This window comes from Anser cygnoides, chromosome 5 (assembly GCF_040182565.1).
Source record: "Anser cygnoides isolate HZ-2024a breed goose chromosome 5, Taihu_goose_T2T_genome, whole genome shotgun sequence".
NCBI lineage: Eukaryota > Metazoa > Chordata > Aves > Anseriformes > Anatidae > Anser > Anser cygnoides.
In genome coordinates this window covers 22,302,116-22,326,181 of record NC_089877.1, presented here as the reverse complement: position 1 = coordinate 22,326,181, position 24,066 = coordinate 22,302,116, and the positions used below count along the sequence as shown (strand labels likewise).

At 38.8% G+C, this 24,066-nt stretch overlaps 1 protein-coding gene and 1 long non-coding RNA gene across 15 annotated transcripts in view; one reads left to right on the top strand and one right to left on the bottom strand.

Annotated features, from left to right (window-relative positions):
• HEATR5A (HEAT repeat containing 5A) overlaps positions 1 to 16,679 on the bottom strand; it is a 64,562-nt gene extending 47,883 nt beyond the window's left edge. For 7 of the 13 annotated variants that reach the window (XM_066997237.1, XM_066997239.1, XM_066997238.1 and 4 more), the window contains exons 1-6: positions 16,570 to 16,679; positions 8,617 to 8,695; positions 6,033 to 6,292; positions 4,798 to 5,009; positions 836 to 944; positions 149 to 298 (exon numbers count right to left, since the gene is read on the bottom strand). In XM_066997237.1, the coding sequence (XP_066853338.1) occupies positions 149 to 298; positions 836 to 944; positions 4,798 to 5,009; positions 6,033 to 6,158 (597 nt within the window). In that variant the 5' untranslated portion in view covers positions 6,159 to 6,292; positions 8,617 to 8,695; positions 16,570 to 16,679. Of the gene's footprint in view, positions 1 to 148; positions 299 to 835; positions 945 to 3,512; positions 3,676 to 4,797; positions 5,010 to 6,032; positions 6,293 to 8,616; positions 8,696 to 15,947; positions 16,215 to 16,258; positions 16,278 to 16,569 lie in introns of those variants that run through there. The other 6 variants (XM_048058775.2, XM_048058774.2, XM_048058782.2 and 3 more) reach the window with 6 other exon arrangements.
• LOC106031787 (uncharacterized) lies at positions 16,654 to 19,961 on the top strand. Of its 2 annotated transcripts, none has more exons than XR_001204458.3 (3): positions 16,654 to 16,789; positions 18,056 to 18,175; positions 19,439 to 19,961. It is a non-coding gene; the product is annotated as an uncharacterized lncRNA (long non-coding RNA). The 2 variants fall into 2 exon arrangements; XR_010831658.1 differs by having other exon boundaries at positions 16,729 to 16,860.
• The last annotated feature ends 4,105 nt before the right edge of the window (positions 19,962 to 24,066 follow it).

The window sequence follows — 24,066 nt, the reverse complement described above, 5'->3', positions numbered from 1 at the left end:
ATTAAAAAAATACTTTTTTTTTTCTGCCAACACAATGTCAAAGAAATATAGACATGTAAACAAAGTATTTACTGCTGTGTTTGTCATCCATTAAAACAGAATTTTATTTAGGGAGCATACTAAATAGAGAGTTATTAATGCACTTTACCTTTGCAGCAGCACAGCGGACTGCCATAGATCGATCTGTCAAACATGATCGGGCAGCTTTGTAAATATCTCTATGACAGGGCACAGCAGCGGCTCCTAAACCCTTCAATATATTTTGTAAACTAAGCATGATTTCATAACGACCTTGAGACTGAAAAATTAAAAAGAAGAAATGTTAGAGTTCTGTAATCCTATGCTTCTTGGAAATTAAAAAAATGCTCATCACTGATACAGGTAAACAATGGTCTGAGTCCTTTTTATTTATTTATTTTTTACTGTTAGAGATCTGTTTAGGCTGAAGTAAAGAGAAAATTTGTTCTATAGCACTAAAACCAAGTGAAGATAAAAATTCTACATTCTGTGGAAAAATACAGGCAGTTTAATACTCGAAATATGAAGTACAAGCTGGAGCAAAAACATTCTCATAAGTAAAGGCAATTAAATTTTCTAGATTATCAAGTTCTTTCATGAAAGCAGAATGAGAGTAACTACACTCTATCCTTTTATGGTCATAATCCATTAGTAATTCTTTGGAATTTAGACTTTCATTTTTATCCTATAGCTTTCAGCATTTTTTTTCCATTTCATACACTGGTATCATGCAATTTCTCCAATTCATTGGTCGATCTACCAACAGCAAACATCCTATTATTTTTCCAATCATTTTTTAAGCATGCCGTTCCAATACCTCTGCATTCTTCATTGCTTTAAGCACATTCCCAACGGTGTCAGTAAAACTGTTTCCCAAAATTCTTCCCAATTTTTTGTATAAATAGCCCAAGCATACCACCGCAGCACTAAAACAAAAGCAAATCCAAAAACGCGTGAAAATGGATGCAACAACACGTGAATGGGATTAAGAAGACTAACATAATCAATGGGCAAATAACAAAATAACTAAATACAATGTTTCAAAAGTGTAAGCAGATTATCAAAAGGGAAAAAAAAAAGTGGTCAGAGTGGGGCACACACACTCCAGGAGAACTGAGGATACAGGGGCTGGGAGGATAACTTGAATAACAAATTATGGTAATACAAACCTCCAATAAATTTTACAATTCAAATACATTTTTCATATTCACCTTTAAGCCTTACAAATGCATTTCTAACAAAGAATGCCCTGTATCCTGCAGTCTATGTCACTGTGCTACAACAGATGCTGACAGAAGTAGACAGGGATTGGTTTATTTACAACACGATGGTCAGGAGTAGACTGCAAATGGTCTAATACTTAAAATTCTGGCATGTATGTATAACAACACAATGAGGAAACGCCCTGGAGGAAATAAAAGTCTAAACCCATGTTCTTTTCACTATACACAGATGCTGAACTTAGTTTCCAGGTGAAATACCTGACAACTGGAGTCTGTGTGCTCTGTGCACTCATAGGAGTTGCCTTTAGCAAAAGCAAAAAGTGCTAAATTTTGAGAAAAAAGGAAATAAAAAGAGTTGCTTAATTAAAGAATGCTTTCCTTTAAATGATTAAGGCACACAGTTTGGTTTTGTATTGATTTATCTATAACTAAACAATTTTATTTGATGAATACAAGGAAAAAATAAATGGTATCTTTACTCAGCTTTCTGCTCTTTGGTCAGACTTACTTAATATGCAGTGACACTGCCCAGCATCACCTTCAGGAAAACTGTGTTCTCCCGACGCCCCAACTGAATTGGAGTGTTACATAAGCAGTTTTAAAATCCCATACTGAACACATTCTTAATTAGAAAAATGAATATTAACTGTAACTCCTTAAAATGACAAAACACAGTAAGAAAAATAAAAGTTATGAGCTTTCTCTCTTATCAAACAAAAAGTCTATTTTCATTAAAGAAACACTTTTCATTATTACTTTTATCCAACACACCAACAGTTTGGATTTTAATTTTGTTCATGGTGTAGTTGGGTATAAAATTACAACTGCAACATCTTATTACTACATTGAGCACGTGATGGTGACAGATATCCTCTTTAACTAGTTTTAAGACTAAACAATATACATTTCAAACTGTCAGCCAAGGAAGGGAATATTTAATAAACACAGACAAAAAGAAATAGCCCCAGGACTACCTTACAACATCATGGAATGACCTGGAAACACTCTCTTGTGGTTGGTAGTACCACCATTTGCTGATGGAAGGATCCATCAGTGTTAAACAGTAATTTTTAGCAACAGCTTGGCACTATTTGTTGACAAGTATATTCTAGCCACCTCAGGATGAGAATCTGCCTATTTCTGCACGTCAATATTTAACTTGCTATAAAAGCTGGAAGCATGGAATTTAGAAAGCTCTTCTGACTGCCTTCTAGAATCATATCTCTAGCTGTCTAATTTTTTTTCCCACAAATGTTTCTAGCAACAACTATGAAAGTTTTCTGACCAGCCAAATGCTTTTAAAATACTCACGAGTTAAACACAACCCTAGCGGATATTTTTAAAACTTTGTAATTTAAAGTAAAATAGTAAGCTGTAGTCACATTAAATGACCTATTTGTCTGACCTGATGCAGAATTTACATCACACTCCACTTTAGATGAGCACCACATTCTTTTAAACATGCTTGCCTAGAACATTTCTATGTTCCACCCATATTAAAGAAGAAAAATGGTAAATTATGAGACGAAAAAAAAAATCACTAGAAAATCTACTTAAAGGAATCTCCAGGTGAATCAACATCTGTTAACAAAGATTGCTACCAGACAACATGGGAATGTATGCTAAACGACAAGGACAGATGGCAAGCAAAGACACAACTTTAATCAAGATTAAAAAACAAATAATAAAATAAAAAATAATTAAAAATCCTTCCCTCACTGAACTCCAAGTAGTCCCTTTACTTACAGCACAAGATGAAAGTTTTTATTCAATAACGAGTTCTGCAGTTTCAATTATTTTTCTGTAGCCTTTTGTCTCACTGCTACTGCTATAAGAAATCTTTTTCACACTCATTTTAAAGTAAGTCATGTTTTACTGGTGCTTTTTTCTCCACATTCACTCTCCTCACCAATGTTTTCATTCCCATCAGGATTCTGAACATTGCCTCTTCTCTCTTTCTCTCCCAGCTACTTTTCTGCCTTCTGACTCTTGTTCTCCCTTATTTCTGTCTGTCATTTCTGCCTTGCTGCCACCTTTATCTTTAATTTACTTGACTACAATGAAAGATATACAATGTTTCACACATGAAGGCTACTCATAATATTTCTGTACCTTACGGTTTGCTTTCACATCCTGCAAGAGCAGTTCATGTTGGCTCTGTTCTGTTGGCTCAACTTTAGACATTTAGAAACACCTGAAATGTTTGTAAATAACTAACTACATCCAGTTTAACTTTGATTAAGCAATTTGCTCAATAACTGTATTTTGTACCTGGAGTTGTATTCATCTGCTTTATTGCTCTTCTCAGCCTTCTTCTTGTTTTTAGAACACCTGCCCACTCATACTCTGTTATCCATTGCTGCTATTCTCTCTGGCCTGATTTTCAATTGTCTGGATGGAGATCACCAACTGTCTTCTATCCTTTTCGTTCCTGCTGCACATATACAACATTTAATACTACCACATTCTTTCTTTCATTATCTATCCTGTGGCAGTGAACTCAGATTTATCATGTCAGGTAAATTTTTTTTTTTTTTTTTACTAATGTTAAAATAAGCTATGTATTAAAAGCTTTCTTCATCTCTTTTATAAAAAGCAGTGTTTGTCTGACTTGCTGTAAAACATGGTTTCTTCCATATAGCAACATATATTGCAAGCTGCCTGTGTCTCCTCACTCAACAAAAGCATAAAGCATAAACCATCCTTAGTTTACCTTATTACCTTAAAGCATGCTGTGGTCATTTATAGTTTTAAACAACAGCATATGTATATAGATTTAGCATGCCTACATTCCTAAATAAATTAATTCAGCTTAGCTTTCAGATCACTCAAGGTGTTTCCTTCCAGTGGATCCAGTAAATACTAAACATCTTGGTAAGTCAAATTTTGCTCTAACGTATTCAGTCTATGCTGACTCCTATCAGCCACCAAATTACCATTTTGTTCAATGCTTCCAAAGTCATGTGATTTTAATGAGTTTTGATGTGATTGATTTTTACACTGCATTTATGCAAATCATGAAAATAAACTTTTAAATAAGGATGAAAAATATATTTTTCATTAAACTTTTACGAGTTTATGAACTCACGGGTGATTTATGTTGTAAAGTACTGACCTGAGTTTATTCATAACATGCAGTTGCACTTAACCAAAACTTCCGAGTGAAGACACAAAGGGATAAATAAAATGCTACACAAATACTTAACCATTCACAACTCTGCCCTGAAGACAGTGTATATTAAGTGACCAAGATAAAATTATTATAATGCCTAGAGAGAAGGAACTAATTTGAATTTGCTTTCAGGTGAACTCAGATCCTCTTTGTAGTACTCAGCCTTAAAAGTTCAGAGACTTTTAGAGGAAAAAAATAGATCTGGGCACACCCACAATAATGATTTTTAATCAGGGAGCCTCCCAAATTCTGTGTGTCATACGGTAAAATGCTTGTAGTGACCAACTGGAAGAAATGAGGGAACACACACTCCCCTACATTCATCTCTCATCATGTACATCTGTCTCCGTTGTTATTGTTCGGGGTTAAAAGAAAAATACTTACAGTTTTGTAGGCAGATAACTTGGTGAATCATCTTTACTCCGAATGAGTTCATTGCATTTTTCAATTGTTTGGTAAACAGAAAAAGTGTCTCCAGTGCTATAAAGTACGGCTAAATTCTTGGCAACTAGTCGCCTAGTAGGAGGTCCTGGTGCATTGTTTAATAAAGAAGTCAATTGTTCAACCAGCTTCTTCTGGTTTTCCCTAATATCAGCCTGGAAATAAAATCAGTAACCAGTTAACTTTCAGTTAAATTTAAAGGTTAACAGATTAATTAATGCTAATTCTCTTCACTTTTCCATTATTACTATTCTGATACTATGACATTCTTGGTTAAAAATGAACATTTATTTGCACCTTTCTACGTAAAGAAAAGCTGTCTCAAAAATGTGAATATTTTCCAAAACACAATTTTCTAGTAGCATTTCAAGGGTATTTTCCCTATGGCAATTGGAGTTATTGCTAAATCTTCCTAAAATATATTCGCCATTTTTTGCTTCTTTTATGTTTTCTTTTAAAGGAAGACAACACAAGGTAAATATTCAAGGTAATTAAAGTAATAAAGAACGTTACCAGAGTTTCAAGAATTTGAGCATTAGAAAAGAAGGCACACCTTTTAAAATAATCACTTACTTTAGTCTTAGCTCAATTTTTTTTTTTCCAAATTCCCCTTAAAAATAAAGAGAGGCTGACAATGTATTCCATTTAAATTATTTGTGTTAAAACATTTAACTCTTAAATAACATTATCTAGATTGTTTTACTCTTAAATATTCACATACCCTACTTAATATACACAAAACAATGAAACAAACAATTGAAGAGCTGGCTCGACCTCCTATGATTTGATTAGGAAAAGAAAAGCAAAGGGAAAGATGTTAGATTCCTGCTTGCTAGAGAGGTATCAAATAATTGTGCCATTGTAGATGGAAGCATGACTGCTCTTATTCATCACAGTGTTGCAAATCTTGCATTAATAACCCAAGGTTTTTGTTTGTTTGTTTTTTTGTTTTAAAAACAACACTTATTTCCCAGATTTCTTTCGTTGCACAAATCCCTCTCACTTGAAAGCTTGAGGAAGCTGCTGCTATCAGTGAATGTACTTTCATTATGTTTAAGTAAAAGACATGAAGCAAAGGAAATCGAATAGTGCTGTTTGTTTTTAAAGAAAATAACAAACAGGACAGAGAAAAAATAGCTCTATAACACGCTCTTCTTCTCAAGTGTCATTATACTTACTCTGCTAGTCACTGGTAAAAGTTTTTCCAAAAACCGTAACCATTCAAAAATGAACTCCGATTTTTGATATTCACCCAGCTGGTTATACTCTTCTTCATTGAGTAGTAAACTGTGAGCTAACTCCATTCCTTGAAATTTTCCTCAAATCTCTCCTCAAAAACCACAGAATAAAAACAAAACAATAAACTGCCAGAACTGGTTTAATCAGTTAGGTTTTCTTCCCCATTAGTACCCGATGATTGAGTCAGAAGTTTGAACACCTAAACAGAAAAAGAAAAATGTTTCTAGATATCAGCAATTACATAATCAAAAATTTATTTTTGAAAGGAAAAGTTAATACTTCAAAGAACATTACAGTAGTTTTGTTTAGATGGCTTTAGTAATATTTAATGTTTTGGGAAATAGGTAAAAACAGTACTGATGTAATCACAGAATCATAGAACAGCTTGGGTTGGAAGGGACCTTAAAGATCATCTAGTTCCAACCCCCTGCCATGGGCAGGGACACCTCCCGCTAGATCAGGTTGCTCACAGCCTCATCTAACCTGGCCTTGAACACCTCCAGGGATGGGGCATCCACAACCTCTTGGGCAGCCTGTGCCAGTGCCTCACCACCCTCTGGGTGAAGAATTTCCTCCTAATCTCTAATCTAAATCTCCTCTTTTAGTTTAAAACCATTCTCCCTCGTCCTGTCATTATCTGGCTGACCAAAAAGTCCTTCTCCATCCTTTTCATAAGCCCCCTTACAGTACTGAAAAGCTACAATAAGGTCATCCTGGAGCCTTCACTTCTGAGACTGAACAACCCCAGCTCTCTCAGCCTGTCTTCATAGGAGAGGTGCTCCAACCCTCTGACCATCTTTGTGGCCCTCCTCTGGACCCGCTCTAACAGCCCCACATCGTTCTTGTGCTGGGGGCCCCAGACCTGGATGCAGCACTCTAAGTGGGACCTCACAAAAGCAGAGCAGAGGGACACAATTACCTCCCTCCACCTGCTGGCCACTACTCTGTTCACAGAATCACGGAATCGTCTAGGTTGGAAGAGACCTCCAAGATCATCTAGTCCAACCTCAGCCCTAACACTAACAAGTCCTACACTAAACCATATCACTAAGGGTTGATGCAGCCCAGGACGCAGTTGGCCTTCTGGGCTCCAAGCGCACACTGCTGGCTGGTGTCGAGCTTTTCATCCACCAGAACCCCCAAGTCCTTCTCTGCAGGGCTGCTCTCAACGAGTTCTTCTCCCAGTCTGTGCTCCTGTCTGAGATTGTCCCAACCCGAATTGGTAATATGGCAATTAAATGTAGTTCAGGCTACATCAGAGGGGTTCTCACTGAACTACTATTTTTAATTCATCGCGCTTTGCATTAAGTGAGATTTTCCAGCATCTGCTCAAGCATATACTTGAAAATAATGATCAGCTGGCCCCAAACACAATGGGTTTTATTAACTCAAAGTAAGTGCAGCAATGGAAGCAACCTACACCTAAGAACTCATGTTAATTATGTCTACAAATACAAATGTTAGCATCATATTCAAGCACTTTATCTATTCGCAATGCCAAACAAGGTATAGAGGAAAAAAAAAAAACCACAAACCTCTAATACTCCTCCCCCTTTTCTTTTTAAGAAAGTGAAAAACAGATATTTCAAGAACAAATCCCATTGAAGTTGCTAGATTTTTACTTATCTCAGACTATTTTAGCAATTCCCGCATTGCGGGTAATCATAGCTAGAAGCAAATCAAGATGAAAAATACTTTAATGATACCTTCCCCCTTCCCCCCCCCATTTAAATGCCACGTAGCCTCAAACTAGTAAATACAATATTCTGTAGGCGTTGTAAACAAAAATAGCCAAGGAGATTCTGGTAAAGTGTCAACCATGTTGTAAATTCCCAAAAAAATTATCCTTTCCAGAGGTCACTGAGACTGCTGAACACACATTTTTCCCTATGCATTAACAATATTATAGTGTAAAATGATCTATCAAACAGTCAGTGGGCAATACAAAGCAACGCTAAATAATTCAGGACTCAGGTTTATATCACAGACACAGCAGAAGGTTACCTTTACTACCTTCTACACATTTGTATATAAAATTTGCTCACAAAGGAAATTCGCACATCTATTTTCCTGCAATGAACTTCCGTTTTAAATTTACCTGAAATACCAGGCAGCACACTATAAAACAGCAAGTACAGATAAATGTACATAGCTAATTATTATACCTATATATATTTAAACTGCCTCGGTACATAGATGTTAACAAGTTACTGGTTATCATACTCCTAGAACACTCACTCACAGAACTTAACTTTATCTTCACATTTTTACAACATACAAAGTCTGTAGGATTGTGTATTTCATTGAACATTTGAGAAGAGTTTCCTGACTGCTCAGCATGGAAATCACAAGTGCAGGTCACACAGCATCCTCTTTTCTCACCCTGTGCCTAGTATCTCTAAATCAAACTACCGCACCAATAACTGTTTCAAGATACATACAGAGATAAGAATTACAATTCAGCTTTCTTCCTCCAACTGAAAAAAATCACGGACCATTGTCAGACACTGGCCCTTAACTTACCTAGTATATAATTCCTTCTCATGGTAAGAACTCTCTCTCTACTCCAGGTTCTCAGTTAAAGGATGTCAAGAATTCTTTCCTAGAAAAAGAAACAAGAGATCAGCTTTAAAAAGCATGAGATATAAGTGTCTGTTCTACAGAACACAAGAATTCCAAGACTTGCATACTGACAATTTTTATTTAATGGCTCACGAAAAGACACTGAAATGGAGCTCCACAAGTATTAACTCTTTATATTTTACATCTGAAGTTGGCAGACCTGCCATATTCACCATACAATTGGATTCATTTCACTACTGAAACCACCTACTTCTGTTTTGCTAACTAATTTGAAAACACACAAAAAAGTAAGTTCAGAGAGCATGATACCATAATTATTTTCTACAAAGATAATTCCAATGCCTTCATAAGGCCTACATTACTCTAGTGCATTTAAAAAACTCCACAGGTGTAAAATATTATATTAACCTGGAATTATATTAATAACGACAGCATTCATATCTAAATCAATAACCAGCAGAGATGGCGAAGGTGATTCAACTGTTCTGAGAAAGCCATGAAGAATACTATGGATACAAGACATGAGTATCCTCCTAACTTCCAAAAAATAATTTTAATACTGGAATCAGTGGACAAAAACATTTCTTTTTAAACCTTATCTAACTTGAATTTAGTCTGGCAGGACACAAAACAGAGGTGAACAACCAAGTGCTGCACCAGCTGGCACTCCTTCCTTGAACATCCTCACACACCAGTGAACTGAGGCAAGTACAACTTATGAATGTAAAAATGCAGCCACATTCACATGAAACCTGTGTTTTAAAATGCTGAGTTATTTGATAGTGCCTTGGCATTCTTCTTTCCCCCTGATGTTATGATTTTGATCTTTCTCAATCTGAAATAGAAATCTGGAAAAAATAAATGTGACGTTTCATTGAATCAAATGCCATGCCATCAACAAAAATTAAAAAAAAAAAAAAGACATAAATGGCTGATAAAAAAAAGTTACAAAAAGAAGTAAGATCTCAATTTCCCAGCTGGTATGACATGCAATTCTTTTTTTCTTTAGATTAAATAAAAAGAAAAAGAAGTAATAAGATTCACTTTCCCATCAGTGCTACAAGAGCAAATCAAATAAACATTCCTATTTCCCCCCCCCATGAACTAGGTTCATTTTATTTCACGCATAAACTATGCTACAAAACTGTCACAAAGATGAACTGGACAAAGCAGAAGTTGCTCCTACTCAGTACTGATTTATTTTTTTCATTTGCTGACTAGCAATCTGGCAAGCAGAATTTTGTTTAGGACTGACAGAAGAGAGCTCGGAAGAGCTTAGAAAATGCACTACGTGGAGTGTTTCCTGTAAATTTAAAGGAATATAGGGCAAAACGAGCATTAAAAGGCAAAGCAACTGAGTTTCAAAAGATCTTAATGAACCACATCAAAGAGAAAAAAGGCACTTTCGGTCTTCAAAAAAGGGGAAAAAATGATGACCAAACCAGTATAAGACCCATAACAGCTTTCTTCAGCAACTGGCTTTAAAATACAAGAACCAACAGGTCACCACCCATTACATAGTTATAACAAAGAAACCAAGCTGAAATTCAAACTTGATTTATTACGTATATCAAGCTTGTTCTGAGATAGCTGACCTCATGTTTTGAAGGCTGAGGGAAGTAGTCCACAGTATTGCTTTCACATGCAAGTCTAAGACAGAAATGAATAAACTGCAAATGAAAAATCATGAACAGTAATGACAACGTAATGAACTTTCCCCCTTCCTTCCAGCCCATAGTATATGTTGTTTCTGTGTAAAAACAAACAAACAAACCAGAAACAAACAAACAAAAAAGAGTTTGGAATAAAACAGACTCCTAACCAATCTCTCACCAAAAAAAATTAAAAATTTAATTATAAATCATGATTTCAAGGAAGACCACCAACAGTAATAGAAACTACCATACAGATCGAGCATGTATGTGCAAATTTTTCTTAAATTTTCTCCCATTTGACCTAAAATTGGTGAAGATGCTTGTCTCTCTTTGCCAAGAACAATTTCTCCTCTACCAGAGCTCAGACTAACCTGACCTATCTGTGCACAATACGTGGATAAGGACCCAGTGTACCATGCTGTGTAGTGAAGAAAATTAAGTACTGTGTAACTCATCTTAATAATTATTATTTAAATTTTTCTGTTTCACAGGTATTATAATAATTCTGCACTAAATCCGATATAAAACAAATATCATAAACCTGTGCATTCACTTTTGTCTCTAACACTAGTCTCGCAGAGAAGGACGTGATCCTACTAAGAAATGAGCACCGCTACTTATCATCAGCAATGACTAATAGTAACAAGTGAGTAACAGTATGAGCAAGAGTAAAAAATAACCAGTAATAATTACCAGTATTTTCATACCAGCTGCCACTGGGCCGACTATGCAATCAGTGTCATATTCATCACACTGCTGGAAAAACCGATGAAGCACACTCATGAGCTTCACGTTGTCCTCACTGCGATGCAAGTGGTATTTTAACTGACTTCACGGTTTTGGGTTTTTTCCCCCACCTTCGAAAGCAAGCTTTATCATCACCTGTCTAACAAGCGAACCAATGTATTTAAGAGCAAGTCTTCCAGCCTGACACATTTAGCTATGGTCATTAACAGTTCAGATCAATTTTACTCCTGCAGCACTGTTTTAAAAGTTTAATGGGATGATCGTTACCCGTGCAGCCGAGCTAACCGTATGACAAGACAACCGACGCTTAAGCTTATCGGGAGTACTTGCACACAGCTGTTTAGGCTGTCTTCAAAACACAAACACAACTTCCACCCAACTCCCTCAGGCTTACTTCTGACAAGAGAACTTAGGAGGATGTTTCTTTTTGCTGCCTGGGCCAAAAACCACCTTGATGCACCAGCCAAATTCGGCTATTAATGAATGAAAAATGGCCCAAAGACAAAGTCAAATAGTTACAGTGGACTTTTTGTGCCAGCAGGCAAACATAAGCAGGCGCTGAGGTCTGGCGAAGGCAAGAAGTGCAGGACCAACCTCACAGGACCTCCAAAGGGGGGTCTGATTGCCCAGGGAACGAGGGATGGAGTTATTTTCGGCTCTAACTTAGCTAGGAGTTACAGCACACACAGAAATCATCTAACCAAAACAAACCACAGTGATAGAACTATAATAGTTTGATAAGAATAAACCTGATCCTTTCAGGGCCAGAAACTAAAATCCCAGACCATATCAGCTTGGGCTTTAAACACTGAAAACACTACCCAAGTGCTACATAAAAACACTGACGACTACTTGACAGAGAGCTGTCTTAGTTTACTTACTGACTTCTACAAACTATTACCAACAAACACACAGAACTGCCTCACAAGTCTTCAGAAAGAAAAGCTAAGTAAGTGTCAACATAGATACGTCAGTACCTCATCTCCTCTGTGTGGCATCCTCCTCAGCATTAAGCCAGCTCGTGCCTTTCTCCAGGCCCGCAAGCCCTACGGTTTTCACTCCACCGCGGAGCGATGGCAGGCGCCTGCTGTGCCTCGGCATACGTTCACCCCTCCATACACATTTTGTGTTCAGCAGTGCCAACCATTCCTGCCCTCTCACTCAACAGAAGAAAGGTTGAGAATTTCATGCACCCTCTCACTGCTTGCTGTCATATAACTTCAGAGAAAACAGAAACAAGTTGAGGACGTTTCAGCCCCAGAAGCGCTGCTATTCTGAGCTGATTGTACCTTTTAACAGGAGAACTACAAAGCGGTTATGAAACAAACGCCTAGTCTTTAAAAGCACACACACACGTGCTTGAATTAAGCAGTCATCAGTCTCACCAATGTGGATGAAGTTTCTCCCTGGCATCAAGCAGACTTGATAGCTTTTCATTCAAAATTAATATCCTGCCATGAGAAGGCAGGATTCTTGCATTCGTTGCAAGATATTTTGCAATGTCAGACAAAGATATTTTGCAAAGATATTCTGCAAGGATATTTCAGAATGCTCTGTTTTATTGGTCAGCAGTGGGAACTGGGAGGCCAAGCATACAGAGGATGTGACTAACAGAGACGTTCAACAGCAGTTCACAAGAAAAGGCTAAAGACATTTCAAAAGCACACCCCAGAGCACACGGAAAAAGAACACTAGACCACAAGGAGAAGGTCCAAGATTTTAGGACTTTTAAATCAAGCAGAACTGTAAATATTATTATCAGATTTTAAGTGCACTACCATGTGAAAGACATGTGCCAGAAATTAAATCTCACAGCTGAGTACTCATAATGCACACTCGGTGTCATGAAGGGATTCAATTCCACTCACAAACCAAATTTTCTTCCTTCTAAAATAAAAATATGTATGCCCTTGCATCACATGATTATCCAAAATAGCAAAAAACAACAAAGAATCTTACCAATGAGTTGGGCAAACAGCAAAAAGATACAACAGATCATCACACAACCATCCGTTTTCTCTAATTACTGCTGAAAATTTCAGACCGGAACAACCGCCAGTCATGTTGTAAGCCATTATTCAGCTTAGAAACACGATTCCGACATCAGAGATGCTGAAACAAGATGTCTCTCTTTCAGGCTCACTGGGTAACTGTTCTGGAAGAAGCAATTTGCCCCAGGAAAACGATGTATCTATCCTATCAGTGAATATTTGGCAGCATTTACACAGGTACTTACTAAAGATGTAATTCAAGTGCATCTTCCTACATTGCACATGCCATGCAGATTTTCCCATTTTCACGGAACATTTGATACTGTGCTAAAGAACAAATACCACACAGCCCAAACAGCACTTTTGGTGATTCTTAACTGCTTTCAACCATGTTGCAAAACAAAAAGGCTGTGTTTTGATGTTTTGTGAACAAAGATGCTCACACAAAGTACTTGTTTACTCCCATAGGCACAGATCCAAACTACTGGCTCTCTAGCAAAATGCTTAACAAATGCTCTTGACTCCCAAATTTCAGAGACCTCACCCACTACCTGAATAAGCAGTAAAGCTTAAATGCAGTAAAAACCTAACTGAAATCTATCAGAATCCTTGTTTGGGGCTTACTGTTTCAAAAAATATTCACACAAGGAATGTGACCACCCACAACCCTCATACATAACTGTGGCATCGATAAGAATCACAACACAATACGCATTTGCTGAAGTGTGAAAGAAAGGACAAGACAATGTCTTCTGGGAATGCTGAATAATTTCTGTGAAGTTTTGAGGACAAAGCTTGATACAACAAGAGAAAAAAAAAATAGCCTGGAAAATGTGCCTGGAAATACAATCACCCTTTTAGCAATGCAAAGTATTCAAGACATTTTGAAGACAGAGCTATTGGAAAACACTCATTCACCATGTTAAAATGTCCTTAGCATTTGCTTCCATGTTTATTATGATCGCTTCAATCTCTATCTCCACCTGACAAGAACTAGTCCAGGAAACAAAAAAGGAGAGCTACGTTCAGTTATTGAGAAATGGAAACCAGCCACTTCCTGAGCTCCGCAGCAGGCTCTGTGGCCCACTCTTCCCCCAGCACCAACACCTCCTGACTAGGGGTTCATTGCTGAAAATTTAAGTCAAAAGCTAAACTTGCTCCACTACAAGGACATTAACATTACTTACTTTTTGTGCAACCTTGCAAACTGCATCTAAATAATTAATAAATGCTTCTAATAATTCGAAATAAAACCCTGTATTATATCTGGCAAGGCTGACTCTGACGAAGTGAGTTCAGAAGATATTTTTTTTCCACCCAAAACTGGTAAAGCTTCAAAAAGCAGTAACTAACTTCAGTCAGTATAAAAGCGAATACAATGTGTTGTTTTTATTTAGTGACAGGTTTGAAAACTTGTGTGATAGCAAGGCAAGTGCATAAAAACCAGAAAAGCATAAACAGTGACGCAAATCCTATAAATAACTTCAGTATGTCTGAACACGGCTTTATTCTTGACAATGTTGTAGATGATGGTGTTTATCGAATACAGCTAAAATACATCAACCTGAATATACTGACATGTTTTTCTCTCACACTGATGGAAGTTTTGTGAAATTAAATTCTTTGTTAAACCTTTATATTGACTTACAGTAGGTAAAGGTTGATTTTTAGCTACCAGTTTTCCACTCAGGTCAATGCTGAGTCCAGTATAGCTTGGCACTAAATTAAACCACAGGAAATCTTTTCTAAACACGTCCTGAAACCCTGGAAAGGTGTATTTATTTTTCCTGAAGATCACGATGGCCATCACAGTACTAGGTTATTTAGCACCACAACTAGCCTTCCACTGCACGGAGATACACCGACGCAGAAATTGAGCAGCAGAAGCCCTCACAGGTGCAGGCTCTGCAGGAGCCTTGTTTGGCAGATCAGAGGCCGCAGTCAGGGCACAAGTCACCGACAGGCAGCACTGCGACGGCTCATTCCCCAGATACTTTAAACGTCTGCTCCTCAAGGAAAACTCCCAAACCAGCTCAGAAAAAAAGAAGTGTAACTGCACAGAGATTTCGCGCTTTTTTTAGTTTGCAGTGTAGATACAGTTTACGTCGTTTTTAAAGTCCTGCTTCCTTAAAAACAGCCAGAACTGAATAGCACAAACATGCCACAGCCTGAAAATGTCGTTGTGAGAAGGTGTTTCTAACCTGCTGCTTCGTCAGGAAGTTCCTCATTTTAAAAGAAACAATATCCTGCATTGACCAATGAAGTTTTTTACAATCCGGGATACAAAACCAGTCAATAACTCCGGTATTCTACTGGCAATATAACCAACCCTGTGTTCAAGAATCAAGGACAGTTTTCAATTTCTCACTAGGCTCAGTGTAACGTTAAACTGCCCTCCCCCCCCCCGCCGCCCCCTTTTCACTGTGTCAAACCATCAGGAAAAGGAAAGAAAAAAAAAAAAGCAACCAAGCTTCCTTCAGTACACAACCAGAAATAATGTCATCTGTGTCTCAATTGTTATTTCACACTAGAGTTCACAATATTACATACCCCCATGAAACACACCATGTAGCACAACACCAACACACACGAGGCAGCCTGACTACTACTGAAGATGGAAAAAACATTTCTGGCACGTAAGATTAAAATAAAAAAAGGTTCGATGGAATTTACAGTGACAACTACAAACGTTTAACCCCGTAAATATTAACCCAAACTTAAATACACATATATATAAAATACACATTACAAACAGTGAATCCGAACTCCTAAAAATATCAAAGTTCGTGTCTGGAAGCACCGAGCTGAACTCATCTTTTTGCCCCCTCCTCCTCTCTCATCCCCCATCCACCTACATGTCAGTAAGAAATATCCTTACTTTAAATAAAGGTGAGGTACCAGTTTCTCTTCCCCTCGTTCCACCCTGTCACACTCGTGCACCTGTGCAGGTTTTACTTCTCCGCACACGTTTTTTTGCCGGCTATGCTGTGCTGGTTGTCCCACCCGGACAGCCAGGAACCCCAAAACGCCAGCAACAGCATTCTGTCCAGCTTCCAACACCGCCGCCCTCCTCCCAGCCCGCTCTCAATTAAAACAACCTTTGGGAGGCAGAACCAGCCCCTCGAGCCCTGCGGGGGCACTGCCCAGTCCCTCAGTGCCGCCCCACGCACCCGCAAGCCGCAGCCTCACCTCCTCGGCCCCTCCTCGGCACCCCGGCCGAAGCCGCAGCGACGCGGCGGCCCCCCCAGCCCAGACCCGAAAGGCTGACAGCCTTCCTCTTCCTCCTCCTCCTCCTCCTCCCTCGCCCCTCTCGCAGCCGGGGGCGGCCTCCCGGCGGCGGCGGGCTGCCGGGGCGCTTCCCACCGGCAGGCCTCGGCCAGCCCCAGCCCCCGCCGCCCCCTCGGCGTTTGGACCCGGCCCGCCCGGCCACCGCCCCGCTTCCCCCCCGCAGCCCCCGGCGGCAGCGGTGAAGGCTCGCCCCGCGGCCCCGCTGCCGGTACCTGGGCGCAGGGCCCGCCGCTTGCCTCCCGCGGGCTGCCCGCGGGGCTCGGCTCGGCTCCGCCCGCGGAGGGAGGGCGGAGGGGGGCGGCCGGGGCCGGCGGGAGGGAGGTGCCGCCGGCGCCGCCTCGCAGGGCGGCGCAATCGGGGCCGGAGCCATGGAGCTCCGCGGTCCGGCCGAGAGGGCGGGAGCGGCCCGGGCAGGGCGCGGGCGTCACTGAGGTAAAGCGGCCGGGCCCGGGCCGAGGCGCTGCGAAGGGGATAGAGCTGCCGCCGTCCTAACGCCTGAGCAGGCAACGGCGATTTTATTGCCTTATTTATTTATTTAGGGTAGCTGTCTCACAGAGCTGTGGAGCTCTGTTGGTCCTGTTGAGATTTACAGCCGGTTCTGGTCAGCGTCTGTCATGACTGCTGATCCTTGCTTCATGGCGAGGGCTGGGGCTCCTTCACACTACACCAGCACAGTAGTGACATCCAGTTTATAGTCTGCATCATTTATCAGGCCTAACCCATGCAAAAGTCACAATTACACATGCGTTTCACCCATATACATTTGACCCCAGATCAAGAGCAGATCCCAAGTCACCGAGTCATTCTGCATCTTACTGAGGCGGTGAAACAGACTCTTGTGGGTGTCTCCCCTGTTGTGCTCTACTAAACAGCTATGCCAATCGAATGTTGTTATATCATAGGGAATTACCTCCATCCTTGGAATTTTTCATAAGTGAGTTCACTGGCTACCTGAAAATTTCTGTTCAGGGAATGTTCTTTTCTGAACTGTGTCTTCAAAGTTGAAGGTCTGTCACACTAAAGAGAAAACATATCTTAACCATTTTTAGTTAAAAAAATAATCTTGTTATGGTTTTGTAGCTCACGCCCAGCTGTGTTGAGATATCTATCTCTATATATACATAAGATATATATATATATATATATATATATATATTATTGCATTCCACCAGCTACCTTGTAGAGCAAACTAGCAGACAGACCTGAGGTCCAGTTTCTGCTGGCAACAAGTTACTTTGGTGGTAGTAATATTTTCTGGTTTTAATTCCACAACTTCAGCTGCTGTTACAAAGCTGATGAAGAAAATAATGCCTTCTGGAATTAAAGACTTTTCGGCTGGATAACAAATCTTAGCAATGACCTTTTATCATATTATTCTTCCAGTACAGCATTGGTTAAACTGAGGAGGGGAAAGCTAAGATTCCTTTCCACAAACTAGGTTCTCTGGAGCTATCTTCTTTGAAGTGGTGCAAACCACTGTGGGGAGGGCATAATGCTTGGGATACATAAGCGTAGGAGTCAAAATAGTGTCTAGCCCTTACATAAGCTCAGAAGTTCATCTTCAAATAGATTCAAGGTGTAGAGTTTCCATACAGTGTAATCCTACATGAACATGTGCATTCAATCATGCGCACTGTACCACTAAGGAGTATTTCAAAACGTGTTATCACAGAACTTCCTGGTTATATTCTGCTGCAGATTTAAGGGCACCAGCCTGCATTACCGTATTTGGACACTGGTTTCATTTTTGCCGAATTGCCTGTGGTGAAGAAATATGAGCACTGATGCAGCGACCTTTTACAAGAAATTTCTGCCAATGTATGTGGTAATGAAGAGTACACGAATGTCTCATGCCTCAAGTAGGAAACTATTTCCATAGTATATTTCACAGAAATCAACTCTACAAACTGCTGCTGATGTAAAGGTGTTCACCCCTAGTATTGGAAGTAACGTATACCCCCAGAAAAGAGTTATTTGCTCAGTTAACCTTATTTTGATGAGAAGATGAGTTGCTGCTGCTCAACATAAAGTGATCTGTCATTTCACTTGTGAGAAAGGTCAAGTGAACAATTTCTATTCAAAAACTGTTGGTGCTATGATGTGTTCAGTAATAAACTCCAGAAAAACAAAAGGTACTGTCTCTGACATTTCTGAGGTAACAGAAGGATCTGGTAATGCTTGTGAAGGGCTGACTGTGCGTAGATCATAAACAAAAAAGAACCCATCTAGAATAATTTTTAGAAGATTATTGCTGTTACTATTTCTACTATTATTCACTCTGTTGTGGTGACAAGCAGAGACCCACTCAATATTAGCATCTCATAATGCTAAATGTTGCATAAGCATAGGGCAAGAAAAAGCATCACTCAGTGAGAAATAATGTTGCTCAGTTCTTCCCAAGAACCATCTCTCCCAGACCCCAACATGTGTGATATCAGCTCTAAGGAATGCTGTTATAATGCCAAACTGAAACAAATCAGTTGGAATAATGAGGAACAGTGATGCAGGGTTCTCCTTCCACATCAGCTCTGGATACATCAGCTTTAAGACTGCTTTGCGCCAGCAGTACTTTATGAGGATAACAATCTCCATTTATTGGTTTTGTAGCTAACCTCGATTCTTTAATATGATTTTTCCTCCCTAAATTGGTCAACAAGAGTGTTAACCATGCACTGATTCAAATTAGCATCTACATCAGCAGTAATGCATATTGTTTTTATCTTTACCCTTTTCAACCTGAAATTAAAAAAAAATAAAAAATATAGTGTTATGCATTTATAGTGTTCTGTTCTAAAACAGGCAAAAATAGGATAATTAAATGTATTCACCATGTATTAATTCAATTCTCCCTTTCTCCATTAGTCCTGACTGAGCTTCAATAGCAAATTAGTTAATAAAATAAGCAACTGGCAAATAATTGCAATGCACAAAACTGATTAGTCTTCTCATTAGTTAGTCTATTTTGGTAAAGTGGGTTGAATGATTTAGAGCATGAATCAGTTCTGCCAGACAAATTTCATTCATAGTAGAATATCTATGCAGTCACATATGCCTCTAAGCAAAATATTTTCTTTCTTATAGCTTTATAATCCTCGGTGACTACAGCGACAGAAAAGAATGTATTCCTTTGAATTCAGTGGGACTGTGCAAGTGTGAGTAACAATCACAGGACCAGGAGCCTAATTTGAAGCAGATGAAACATCACCATGTAATTACATAGCAAACAAAACCAAGTTACATTATATTTTAAAGTCTGCAAGAAAGAATGTAATTATAAGATTATACATATATTTTTACTTTATTTTTGAAATTATAAGAAATTATACAACGTACCTATTTAAGTACAGAATCAGACCATTAAGGTGTGATCCTGCAAACAGTTACATCATCAGCAACAGGCAATTAACATTTGGCTTTAATCTGAATAAAAATACTGAATAAAAATACTAATGTGCCTATGAGCATTGTAACATGCACAGTTGTAGAACTGCTGTAGCCATTAGTATCCACGGTTGTCTGTTACTGCTCTCTCAGTTGAGACAGTAACTACTTGAGTGCTTTAAATCCCCATATTGAAACATTTACTTCCCTACAGTAGAGGTCTTCTGAAGGTGCATAATCAAACTCTATTGGATTTTTTCACAAAGCCTTACTTACGAATCTTTGTGTTTTTACAGATTGAATAATTAAAATAATATATGGTTTTATTTAACGCTTAGTTACTTCCAGACTTCTTTTTGTTCCCAGCATAGTCACTCTTTGTACTATCACAAAATACAAGGTCTGAATTTCTGTCAAGCAATTACACAGTCTTGGTGTTATTCTTAATCCTAAAATGTAAATAAAAGTAATATGCAGGCCTAGAAAATATAAGATACTGCTACCAAAATGGAAGTGTGAAATAAGGAAGGGAAATGTGTCCTATCAAAACCATGGCACATAAATCTCAAATAGTTCAACATATGAATAAAAGATCAGTCTTCATTGGTAAAAATGAATAATATATATATATTTTTTGTGAATTTTAAATACCTGAAGAATGCTGGATAAAGCATTCTGACAAGAATTAGCTGCACATTAATAGGATCCAAATATGGTTTGCCAAGTGATTATTAAGACCTCCCAAAAACCTTTTGCTTTCACTGTTAATCTAGAAACCATGTTACAACCTCTTTTCTAATGGAGTACATCTAAATAGCCTGAGTTCTTCACTCGCATTTTAATACATATTGACGTAATAGGGCACATACTGCAGCACTTACACAAACAAATACAATTAAAGTGAATAGAAAACAATCTTAAATTCACAATAACAAGACATGCAGAAACATATATATATATGTATCTGAGTTAGATCAGTGCGATAGGAAAACCATTTATTTGCATTTCCATGCTCAGTAGGTAGTTTCTATTTTAGAAACAGTATAGAGTTGTTTGTAGTGATACCACACAGCTCACTGAGGTACTCAAAGTGCTCTGTGGATGTTAGCTCAAGACACATTTATAAGGCAGAGGCTAAGGCCAATTTGTGTAGCTCCAACAAAGATGAAGAGATGTGAGTGCATGCTGCATTCCAAAGCAACAACAGGAACTGAGGTGATTTTTTGCAATCGGTATAAGAGGAAAAAAGCGGTGTTTTTAAACATTTTTTTCCTTGTTTTCACTCTGTCTTATAGACGGAAGAAGTGGAGCAGAAAATTGCTTTGCCCAAAGCCACACACTGGCAGTAATTGAACCAGTGGACAGCTCTGGTTTAAGAAGAAAACGTGCAATACAGTCATATAGTTTTAGAAATAACAATGCAGTTAAAATTGTTATACATGTGCTACTAGAATCTACCTGGTGTTACATGTATGCTTTCACCACCCCCCTGGTTCTCAAGACTGATGGCTTCCAGGAGGCGGTGAGAGTGCAGTGAACCATGAGCATCCAGAGTCTTGTGCCACGGGACTGAGAACTTGGTGTTTATGGTTTCTTCTTCTTTCTCTCCTTCTCCTCTTTTGGATTAACCTGGGTCTGTTTTTACATGCTTTCAAATTAGGTTTTTGCCACCCAACACTACGGGGACAGACAGGTTCTTTTAGGGATCCTTGGCAGAGTGAGGCCTGGCCACGGGGTTGAGGTTATAATTATAATTTATAATTACAAAAGTAGCAATCAGCATAGCTTATTGTTATTTACAATTTTTATTGATTGGCATAGCTTATTGTTGTAAAGAATTTCTAGTAATTAGTGTAACTTTCTTGTTACCTAGAATTATTAGTCACCCTGACTTTTTAATCACATTGACCCTCTGCAGATCGGGTTAAATTCTTAATAATAAACTCGTGATGCAATAGTCATAATCTAGACTCAGAATTCAGCTAGAAGAACACGAGTCATTTACTCAGTCCCCAGAAGAAGCAGATGATGCTGGAGACATCCCTGACCAGCAGGGGATCACAGGTTTTACAGTCCACCAGCAGTTCCAGTCTCACTCCCACTTGAGACTTGCAGCTTCTTGGATTTATAGGCAGCATCTCACGTGCTGTAATGCTTCTCTGTTCTGTAACGGGTGTCTTCACGTCTGGCAATCCAGCGCCTTGGTGTTAGCACTGATGGACAAACGACCTCATCACAATGCCGGCAGGAGGCTTCTCTGTTCTGTAACAGGGATCACCACATCCTGGTGACAACCCTGGTGGCCAAATGTTTTTATTACAATGCCAAAAAGAAGGGGAGGAAGCAGGGGTATTAGGTGACCAGTCAGCTTACATATAATAGACATTTGCCTTACAAAGTGGCATTGGTTATGCTAACCCTATTACCAGGTGTCTGGAGCAGGGGGTACTTGTCACAGTTTTACACCTTCCTTTTTCTTCACTGGCCTGCAACTACATATAGTGCATTTTATTTATGTTAGATACTTGTTCTGCTCTTGTTTTTACCCCTAAATTAGTTTTGTCCAGCTCCAGGTCTGCATTTTTTAACTGCCAATTGGCAAGTTGTTTATAGCCTTAGCACCTCCAGTGCCAGTCTGTGCCCCATCCATCTTAGCATCCATGCATGTACTCCCCTCTGCTGCAGCTGGTGTCTCAAGGTCACTGCTATCCTAATGGGCCTTTATTACTCTACAATTTAACATTTTGTTAGAGTCATAAATATATAATTCTACACAGAATAACTTACTATTAATAGCTATATAAAAACTGTGGTTATTACCATACGAAGCAAAGTAAAACAAATTAGCCATAGTCTCCTGTCATTAGAAAAATTGTTACAGCAAAATCAAGTAAAACCAAAACTCCAAGATCAGTGAATTCAGGCAAAGTAAGGCTGATAAGCCTCCATCCAGAGGTTCTGTAAAATCAGGACAAAGCTTGTGGACTGTTAGTAGCAATAGCAATACTGTATTACTGGGCTACACGGTGTCATAGATGCCCCAATGACACACAGTTAGCAGAAACATGAAATTAAGCTAGCTATTGCACCAAATCCAGAGATTTTAAAAAACTATGCTTTCAAGTGTGGATGGGTATCTCCATAGTGATTCTGTTTTCCAGAGCAAAGCTGGTCAATTAATACTAGCAGGAGAGATTCATGGACACTTGCTCCAGGCATTCAGGTAAAATGCTAAAGATTCCCAGATTACACAAAGAAAAAGAAGGGTCTGTTTAATTGTACTTAAGTACAGATGGTTATTACCTTGCAATTCTGGACTAGTATTTTTATGTTGCATACTGTGTGTAACAATAGAGGTAAGGATTTCTACAAAGGGCACAGGAAGGAAGCAGGAATAGTGCTGACTGAAAAACGAACTATTGCAACCTCAACTCATTGGTTTTATGAGAGCAGTCCATAGTCCATGCATGCTCAGCTCACACAATCTGGGTGTGCACACTGCAAACAAGGTCATAAAAACCTGACAGAACAGTTCCTGATGAACTGGGAGGCCATGCTAGAATAGCATAATGACTACTCCTTTCACAGTTTATTTTAAGGAAGTGTGAAATATTAAACATCTTACAGAATAAATATTCTCCGAGTGTAGAATAGGATAGTTATTTGAGCTTTTGCCTAGTCATAGAATAAAGACTGTTTAAAGAAGTGTGCCATGTCATCTGTTTAACGCATATATTCATGTCAGAAAGTAATGAGCATTTGGCTTTGAAAAAATAATTTTAATCAATTTCTTCATCAGTATGGTCCATCACGTTGTTCAGAAATGGCTTCTTTCAGTAAATGCATCGTGAATCAATAGCAGATATAAATAAAGCAGTACAAAGGGCACACCATCCAACAAGCTGCCAATTGTTGTTGCGGAAGATGGCAGAAATCAGTATCCCAAGATGCATACACTACATCAGAAACTGGCCGATAATACACAAAGACGCCACCTTCTAACAGAAACTCAGGATTTCTCTTCTCCTAAGAACTACTGAAATACAAGTCAAATTTCATGTGTTTTATATGAGACATCGGTCCAAGATGGAGTTTGGTCTGAAGTCTGTTTTTCACTAAACATTTGCAAGCTCACCCCTCTTAGAAATTGCAGAGTTCTTGAAATATAGAGAATGAATTGTCAGGCTGCCAAAGATCTTTCTGGAGCCAATAAAAAAAATATCTGCAGGCTTTGTATTATCCTTCAAAGGATCAGTTATTGAGATATACTGAATAACTGCAATTCCTGTAAAGTGAATAGTGGTGTTAATCAGCAATTTTTAGGATTT